General features: G+C 55.8%; 1 protein-coding gene across 2 annotated transcripts; it reads left to right on the top strand.

The window, feature by feature from the left end:
- Positions 1-120: 120 nt before the first annotated feature.
- Positions 121-4,615, top strand: TEDC2 (tubulin epsilon and delta complex 2). Of its 2 annotated transcripts, XM_036409545.2 has the most exons (10): positions 121-276; positions 383-481; positions 668-744; positions 849-1,230; positions 1,700-1,753; positions 2,360-2,453; positions 2,620-2,731; positions 2,827-2,928; positions 3,289-3,542; positions 4,116-4,615. In XM_036409545.2, exons 1-10 carry the CDS (start codon positions 251-253, stop codon positions 4,260-4,262), a joined length of 1,347 nt encoding a protein of 448 aa, XP_036265438.1. In that variant the 5' UTR covers positions 121-250; the 3' UTR covers positions 4,263-4,615. The 2 variants fall into 2 exon arrangements, with proteins under 2 accessions (XP_036265438.1, XP_036265439.1); XM_036409546.2 differs by lacking the exon at positions 1,700-1,753.
- Positions 4,616-8,942: the final 4,327 nt, after the last annotated feature.

Genomic DNA, 8,942 nt, shown 5'->3' with positions numbered 1-8,942 from the left:
GCGATCACAGGTGCCACCATCTACCCAGTTATCCACACCAGAAGCCTGCGCGGCACCCGAGACCCGCCCCTCGAAGCCTTGGGGCCTGGCTCTGGGAGCAGGGTGGGAGATGGGCTGGGTGTAGGGGAGGAGGAAGGTCCTGCGCTCTGGTCTCCGGATTGGATAGTCTGCCGGAAAGGGGCGGTCTTACAAACCGGAAGGGGCGGGACTTTCCGCCGGCGGCAAATCCTGAAGACCGACTGCCGTCTCCATGCTACCGCTCGGCTGCTCACGCCGGTGAGGCCGGTGCTGGGGTTAGGGCGGGAGCGGGAGCGGGGTCGGGAGCGAGCACGGCCCGATGCAGGCCGGCCCGGGTGCTGAGCTCCCGGCGTGTCCTCCCCAGGCTGGTGGCCGAGCTGCGGGACGCCCTGGACACCTGTGCCGAGCGGCAGCGCCAGCTGGAGCAGAGCCTGCGAGTCTCCCGGAGGCTGCTACGGACCTGGTACGCGGGTCCCGGGACCCCCGATAGGCCTTCCCCGGGCCCTCGGAATCCCTCTTCAGAGACCGGGCCAGGAGGCCGGGCCCAGCGCCCACTTCCGAGGGGCCGGTGGTCGGTGCCTTTCCCCCCCCCCCCCCTTTCCCTGAAGGCTCTGAGGACGCTGGGGTTTTGTTTACTGTGTCTTCGCAGGGAACCAGCTGAGACCCCGACTCCGACTCCGGAGCCAACCCCAGGTCCAGAAACTAATGAAGAGGCCCCATCTTCAGGTAAACCTCAGCCTCCCGCCTCCAAGTGCTGCCCCTGGCCTGTGCTCTGGCATGCAGGGGTAAGAAGGACAGTGGTGACAGACTACTTATATTGGCTTCTGCAGCAGGCACACCCAGCCCGCAAGACCTCAAGGAGCTGGAGCTTCTCACCCAGGCACTGGAGAAGGCTGTACGCGTGCGAAAAGGCATATCTAAGGCTGGAGAAAGAGACAAGGCCTCCAGCCAGAAGTCTGGGTCCATCGCCACTTCTGCTACCACAGCCGCTGCCCCACACCGGGCTTCTCAAACAAAACTCCCCAGGGGTACCCGCCAGGCCACCAGGCCTGCCAAGGGCCTCCCTAAGCCTAAGCTTCTGTCAGCGGGGGATCAGACCTGTATAGGGAGAGGGCCCCTAGCTGCCAAGCCTGGACCAGGCCTCAGGGACCAACAAATAGCTCCATCAGCTGCTCCTCAGGCCCCAGAAGCTTTCACGCTCAAGGAGAAGGGGTAGGTTTCTCAGAACCTCCCTGGAGGAACTGCTTTCTACCTGACCAGACCCTAGCCAGCAGCTGGAGTCTAGAATTTGGGGTGACAGGGAGGGCAGGGCATTGAGATGCATGTGGGTTCTGGAGTACCACCCATGACACCCATGCCCTGAAGCTGGCAGGATGGAACAGCTGGCTTTGAATTGGCTGGGTTTGATGTACTAGGGCCTGTCCCACTCTCCTTCCTGGCTGTCCAGTGCCCTTTTATCTACCCAGCCCAGGGGCTCAGATGGTCTCTGCTTGTGGTACCCTCTCCTCTCTCTGACAAGGCAGACCTGGACTGGTTGGCTCCCAGGGTCACTCTGGAAGCCCTGTTTGGGGGGAGGATGGCAGGGTGATCAGCCTCACCCCTGTCTGGGCTCTGAGCAGGGAATGGAGTCTGCAGTCCCAGAATGAGGCGAGGCTCCTTTGAACACTGGCTTTCCTGACAGGACGCTGCTGCGGCTGCCCATGGCCTTCAGGAAGGCGGCTTCTCAGAACTCCTGGTGAGGCCGAGTCTTGCAATTGGGTGGGAGTGGAGGGGCGAGCAGGGAAACCAAGACTTTTCCAGCAGATCCCTTTGCTTTCTTTGCTAGGAGAGAACACTGTATATTAAGAGTCTGCCCAGCTCTAACTGCCATAGTCCCCTTAGACTCAGTAGGCTTTGAGGCCCCCAGCTCAGCTGCGTGGTTATAAACTGCAAGACTTTGAGCAAAACACTTGATGTCTTTTAATCCCAATTTGTCTTGCATGTGCAGGTGATGGTAGTAGTACTAGCTTTGTAGAGATGTTAACGAGGTGGTTCCTTTCAGGTTATGCACTGTGCCTGGTATAGCCAACACCCACAGTTCTTACCAGGCATCCTGTACCAGTCACGGCCAGCCCCTCTCCCCTTCTTCCTCAGATTCTCTCCTAGTATTTCTCAGAATGGGTCAGCTCTCTGGACAGTGTCCTCTTAGTTCCCGTGAGACATTCCAAGGCCTCTCCTACCACTCAGCAGAGCCAGACACCATAGGCTGAGGCCTCTACTCTGGCTCTGGCCTACTTCCTGAGATGCAGTCTAGCAGGACAGAATAATATTTTCTCTCTGGGGTGCCCATGTGTGCATCCAGCCTGTGGGCCCAGCTCAGCTCTACACAGACCAGCGACTCCATGGATGCCACTACGTCTTCTAAAACCCAATTCCTCCAGAAAATGCAGGTGACTGTATCCTTGCTGGGTTTGCTGGAGGGGGGGGAGGGAAAAGTAAAGGTTCTACACTTGGTGAATTTGAGGAGCAACTCCAAGAAGGCCCAGAGCCGCTCCCAGACCCCATCTCTGGGGAAGGTGAGCGGTGGCGCTGAACACGGGAGTTTCCCTGACCCATGTCCAGTCAGGCTGGCCGAGCTCCGGGCTCAGTGCTGCAGAGGTGGAGGCAGAGGTGGGGCGCCTGCAGAAGGCTTGCTTGCTGCTAAGACTGAGAATGGAGGAAGAGCTCGCAAGAGGTCAGTGGGCTCTGATACAGGTTTTTGGGTGGGGGTAGGGGCGGGAGTGCTGCAGGACCAGCATGGACCCAGCCTGCCCTCCCTGACTTTCTTAGACCCCACGGACTGGATGCAGGAGTACCGTAGCCTGCTCACCTTGGAGGGGCTACAGGCCATTGTGGGGCAGTGCCTCCACAGGCTGCGGGAGCTGCAGCCGGGTGAGATCCCACCCCCATCTGTGCCAAAGTCTGGAAGGGGAGGTCAAGGTTCTCTAGCCACTGGACCACCCAAGAGTAGAGGCAGGCAGGCCCCTCCCCAAGTCACTCCATTGCATTCTGAGATCTCCCCTGTTGTCCTGTGGGACCAATCGGGACAGCTCCTTCACCCCCATTCCTTCTCCCAACACACAGAGCCCTACCACTTGAAGTAGTTTACTTATTTGTCCAATTATTGGAAAAGTAGCATGTGAGAATGAGAGGTATGGTAGATGTCTGGCCTAGCCTTGTAGGAGATGATTATGAACAATAGGGCTTCGTCTCGGAGGCAAATGGAGACTTTGCAACTTTGCTTCCCCTTAGAGGAGAGTGACAAAGAGGTGCCTGGCTGTCACCCCACGAGGCCACGTTCCCCTGTCCTCACGGAAGTGGTGGAACAGCAGCTGGGGCCGTGGCCTGAGGAGAGACTCCCCATGGCCTCATTGCCTTGTGGAGGAGGAGCGGAGCCCACCTGGAGCCCCCAGCTGCTTCTCTACTCCAGCACCCGGGAGCTGCAGACACTGGCAGCCCTCAGGCTTCGGGTGGACATGCTGGACCAGCAAATCCACCTGGAGAAGGTACTTGCAGAGTGAGGGTTAGGGGGTGGGTGACGGGGTGCCAGGGGAGCCTGAGTCATGGGGAGGATTCCAGATCTGAAGCCTTGTGAGGCTCAACATCCTATCTGGGCCTTTTTTTTTTTTTTTTTTACAATAAAGATTTTTTTAAATGTATTTTTTGATTTTTTACAGAGAGGAAGGGAGAGAGATAGAGAGCTAGAAACGTCGATGAGAGAGAAATATCCACCAGCTGCCTCTTGCACACCCCCTACCGGGGATGTGCCCGCAACCAATGTACATGCCATTGACCGGAATCGAAGCTGGGACCTTTCAGTCCGCAGACCGACACTCTACCACTGAGCCAAACCGGCTTCGGCCCTATCTGGGCTCTTGATGAGAGCCTCTGCGCCTGTGCATTTGCCAGCACCGGGGCAGCAGGAGGGAGAATGGAGCTTTTGGAGGAGGGAGGGGCTGGAGCATGGTGCCTCAAAGCTTTTCCTGGGATTACTCTATCCCTTGGGCCCTCCTGTGGGGGCCCTGGACTGTTGTCTGGGACAAGGTCTCCCTGCAGCCTTGACCCTCATCTCCCCCCAGGTCCTGATGGCAGAACTTCTCCCGCTGGTGAGCATGCAGGAGCCACTGGGACCCCCCCAGCTGGCACTGTGCCGGGCGGTGCACAGCCTTCTCTGTGAGGGAGGCCAGCACTTCCTCACCATCCTGCGAGATGAACCTGCTGACTGAGCCCTTCCTGTGACCAGGCAGGCTGATTCTGGGTCTGTTGGGGAGAGCGCCCCTTCTCTGGTCAGCGTTAAATGAACAGGAATTGAGGGGATTTACCGGTGCAGTGGCCTGGCTCCGGATGCTGGTACTCCCCTGGGAAACCAGGTTTCCGAGAGGAAGGCATGGACCTCTGGCTCTTCCTGAGGAAATAGGCCCCATCTCATAGCTGCTAAGCCTGGTCAGGCCTCAGCTGGGCCTTCCACGGGCCTGGGGGGAACAGAGGCCAGTGGGAATTTTTCTTAGCTACCTCTGTTTTCTCTCACTTTAGACTTAAAAAGCTGCTTGAGTGACATTAAAAGTACTTTAGAAATTATGTAACAAGGTGTGGTTTGTTGTGTATTTGTCTTTGTTTGCCAAAAATATATCAAGTATACCTACTAAAAATACTCATATCCCTTCTGCACTGTGGGAGGTGGGTAAGGCCACTCAGGATGGGCTGCAGTGGGGACTCACCTCATCCACTGGCCTTAGCACAGGTGCCTAGATCTGTCCTGGCTCATTGGAAGACACAAAAGCCACAGGCCTCTATCAGAGTAGGCAGGCACTGTGTGCCCACAGCCATCAGTCCTGGTACCCGTGCCCACCACCTCCTGAGCTATTGCTATAGTCGGTGTGCTCCTCACACTGAGCCCTTTACCCAACACCACTCACCTGTTCCTCTTCTTGGCTCCTGCCTTCCCTATTGAAGAATCGTTGCTTTGGAAGCAAAAAAGTAGAGGTCAAGGTCACAGCCTCTAGTTTTAAATCAGTCAGATTTGGGTTTATACTGTGACTTGTTTGCTACTATAGGATTTCGAGCAAGATTCTTAAGGATTCTGAGCCTCAATTCCCAGTGTTGTCCACACTATCATACCGGGGGTAGTGGTGAAGATGTGAGATGCTTCACAGAGCTGGGCCCTGGTGAGGTGTGGGAGGCTGGGGCGTTCTTTAAATGAACTTTTATTGAGCACCTACAAGGACCGAGCACAATGCTCAGAGCGGGGGTACTGGCCCTTAGTGTGGACAGTGACTGAAACGGGGTAACACCAGACTCTGTCTGGGGCACCCATGCCCAGGAGGCAGGTAACTGAGAGCCAGGTGAAGTATGGCAGATATGAGGAATGAACTTGGTGATGTTGAACCTACCTCAGGGGGGCTCCAGGTAAACCCCAGGAGGCCTTACCTGTAAAAGGCCTGTCCTCAAGCAGGCCTGGTACTTTGGACATAGAGTCATGAATCTTGAGGGCTGCTGGGGACCTATGACAAAGAAAGGAAAAACCAGGGGCCTAATTGCGGTGAGGGGCCTCCAGGGAATAGAACAGCTCCATCCACTGCCCAGAACAGGAACTGTGGGGAGGGGGAAACAGGCAGGAGCCTGAGGGACAGCTGGCCACTCCGTTACTGCTTCTAGTGCTGCCCGGGTGCTTGGGTCTTGTGGAACCCTTAATCCTCAGGGTGGATTCCACTACCACCCTGTTACTGGCCACCCCACAATCACCTTTTTTTTTTTTTTTTTTTAATCCTCATCTGGGGATATTTTTTCTATTGATTTTAGGAAGAGAGGGAAAGACAGAGAGATGCAAGAGTAGCATATCAATTGGTTGCCTCCTGCACATGCTCCGGGGAGAAGCCTGCAACTGAGGTACGTGCCCTTGACCAGAATCAGGACCGTTCGGTCTGCAGGCCAACGCTCTATCCACTGAGCCAAAGGGCTTAGAATCAGTTTCTATAGCAGGTAGTTTCCACCAGAATTGTATCCACTGGTTACTTATGCCCCTTCCATACTGAACCTTTGCCCCACCTTAATCCCTAGTCAGGCCCAAATGGGTGCCAAAGACCCACCTGCCCTGGCCAGTCCTGGACACTGGTGGTGTCCTGCCGACCACTGGGCATCCTTGGGCAGGGAGGTGCCATGGAGAGTATGAGGGGGGAAGCCTGGGTAAGCCCCAGCACAAGGCACCCCGAGTGAGGGGAGTAGAGGGAAGGAGACCTGTCCTCTAGCACCTGCCCCAGGAGGCAGGAGGGAGTTCTCTGCATTCCCTGCCAGTCTGCTCTGACTTGGCCAGCTGGAACGGGAACTGTGCTGGTGTTTACATCCACCGGAGTGTGGGCAGCATGAATGCACCGGACTCCCAGCCCAAGGAGCCTGCTGATTCCCACCCACCACCCCAAGCCCCACCCTGCGGGTTGTGTTTGGGCACTAGCATCATGGACTGGGAGATCATCACCTCGCTGGGTCTTATCGTCCTACTGTTTGGTGCTGTGGCTGTGCTGACAGGCTCCACCGCCATACTGTGGCCATCACCTCTCAGCGAGGACCCTGTCTGCACTGACCCAGGGCGAATTGCTGGCTACATTAAGTGCGGGCAGCAGGCTTGGGCTCCTGGCTGTAGCCTTTCTGTGCTCGGTTGGTGACAGCAGCTGAGGGGCGGGAGCTGGGAACACCCTGAGCCCACTCAAGAGGCTTGGTCTCCAGTGAGGTCTGGATGAGCCAGGAGCCTCCTCTCCAGACCTCGCCCAGGCCGGGTAGATGTGCCTCATGTGGGTCGCATTCCCCAAACCATTCCTTTCTCAAACCTTGCATGGCTGGACTAGGGGTTACTGAGCCATTTTCCTCCCCACCCCCATGGGCTCTCCCCATCTCGCCACCCTCTGCAACACAGCGTTTTGCTCGGCTCACAAAGCTAATCACAACTTGAGCACAGAGCAGGTGGATAGTATGAGGGCAGCACTGGCACCCTGCCTGGCAGGTGTTCATGGTGCAGGGCAGCAGTGGCTGCAGACTGTGTAGCTACCCTTTTCAGAGCAAGGAACAGCATGCTCTGCTCCTGTTCCCAGCTGTCTGTTTTCCCCGTTGGGTTGGAAGCTCCTTGCTCCTTGAGGCATAATAGGTGCTTAATAAACACGTGTTTGTGTGATACGTGAACAAAAGGTGGCTTGAAAGCATCTTGCGGAAATATCAAGTTCTGGGCTAGGCTGGGGGTCAGTTGGCCTTTTATTTTGGTTGTGTGTGTGTGTGTGTGTGTGTGTGGTTTTTGTTTTTAGGGGAGTCTTTTTGGTATTCATCTTCATCCAGCCATTGTTCTGTTTGTTTGTTTTTTAAATATATTTTTATTGATATTTTACAGAGAGGAAGGGAGAGAGATAGAGAGCTAGAAACATCAATGAGAGAGAAACATCAACCAGCTGCCTCCTGCACACCCCACTGGGAATGTGCCCGCAACCAAGATACATGCCCTTGACCGGAATCGAACCTGGGACCCTTCAGTCCTCAGGCTGACGCTCTATCCACTGAGCCAAACCGGTTTCGGCTGTTTGTTTTTTAGAGAGAGTGGAAAGGAGGGGTAGAAACACAGAGTAACATTGATATGATTGATTGGTTGCCTCCCGCACACACCCCAACAGAGGATTGAGCCTACAACTGAGGTATGATGGATGTGCCCTTGACCAGAATCAAACCCAGGAATCAAGTATGCAGGCCAACCCTACCCACTGAGCAAAACCGGATAGGGCCAGTTTGCCTTTTAAAGGAAAGACCCCAGCCCCTGAGGCTTCAGACCCAGGCCCACTGTCTTCCCCAGACAGATTCCCTATATTCCCCCAAATCAGCAGCTGTCACCCTGGGGGATGTGGGGGTGGCAGAGCCTCTTCTAAGGTGCCAGAAGGGGACAGGGCCGTTGAGGAGATAGGTGTGAGAAGACCTAGTTAGGGACTGGGGACAAGTGGCAGAGTCCACAAGGAACCATGAGCCTAGGCTGGGGGCTGGGAGAAAAGCCCCCTAATTCCTATCACACCATCTGCCAGGGCTGCCCCATGGCAGGGAGCAGAAAAGAATGTGTGCAGGCGACCATTCCAGGGAAGAGGCTCAGCTGACTGCAGCCTCCTCCCTAGGGATCTGGTGGTGCAACAGGTCCAGGGCGGAACCCCATGAATAATCAGCAGTCTGAGCCCCAGGGGCCTCAGAAGCCACCAGATGTTCTGCAGATCCCATCCAGGAGGCAGGGCTGAAGACAAAGCCTCCAAGGCTGACAAATAGGGGAGAGGCTGTTCCTCCTGATCTCTGCTTCCTCCCTCCCGGCAGGAGTCCTGAATCCAGACCTCCAGGTTGTTTTTATTTTTGTTTTTTAAATATATTTTATTAACTTTTTACAGAGATGAAGAGAGAGGGATAGAGAGTTAGAAACATCGATGCAAGAGAAACATCAATCAGCTGCCTCTCGCACATCCCCTACTGGGGATGTGCCCGCAACCAAGGTACATGCCCTTGACCGGAATCGAACCTGGGACCTTTCAGTCCGCAGGCTGACGGTCTATCCACTGAGCCAAACCGGTTTCGGCCAGACCTCCAGGTTTTCCCTGGAGGCTTGCTCCAGGCCCTGTGGAACTCCTGCGATGGGCCTGGGCATTTCTCCCCACCGTGGCCATTGCATCACCTCCTTTCTTCTAACGGTCCCCAAAGGATCTATTGAGGCACCCAGTCTCTCTTTCACCAAGCTCTTCCCATCCCAGGGAGCAACCAGAGGGCCTTGAAGAGGGTGGTTGGGAAGGTGCTGTTTCTGAACTGGAGCAGAATGTGCTTGTGCCCTGCCAATGCCCTCATTCATGCAGAGCTCTTTGTTGAAAGGAGCCCACTCTCTTTATTGGGGAGTTGCGGGGCAGGGT

The sequence above is a fragment of the Pipistrellus kuhlii genome, unplaced genomic scaffold, assembly GCF_014108245.1.
Source record: "Pipistrellus kuhlii isolate mPipKuh1 unplaced genomic scaffold, mPipKuh1.p scaffold_m20_p_4, whole genome shotgun sequence".
NCBI classification, from domain to species: domain Eukaryota; kingdom Metazoa; phylum Chordata; class Mammalia; order Chiroptera; family Vespertilionidae; genus Pipistrellus; species Pipistrellus kuhlii.
Note: the sequence above shows the minus strand (reverse complement) of the source record. Positions and strands in the feature narration are given on the sequence as shown.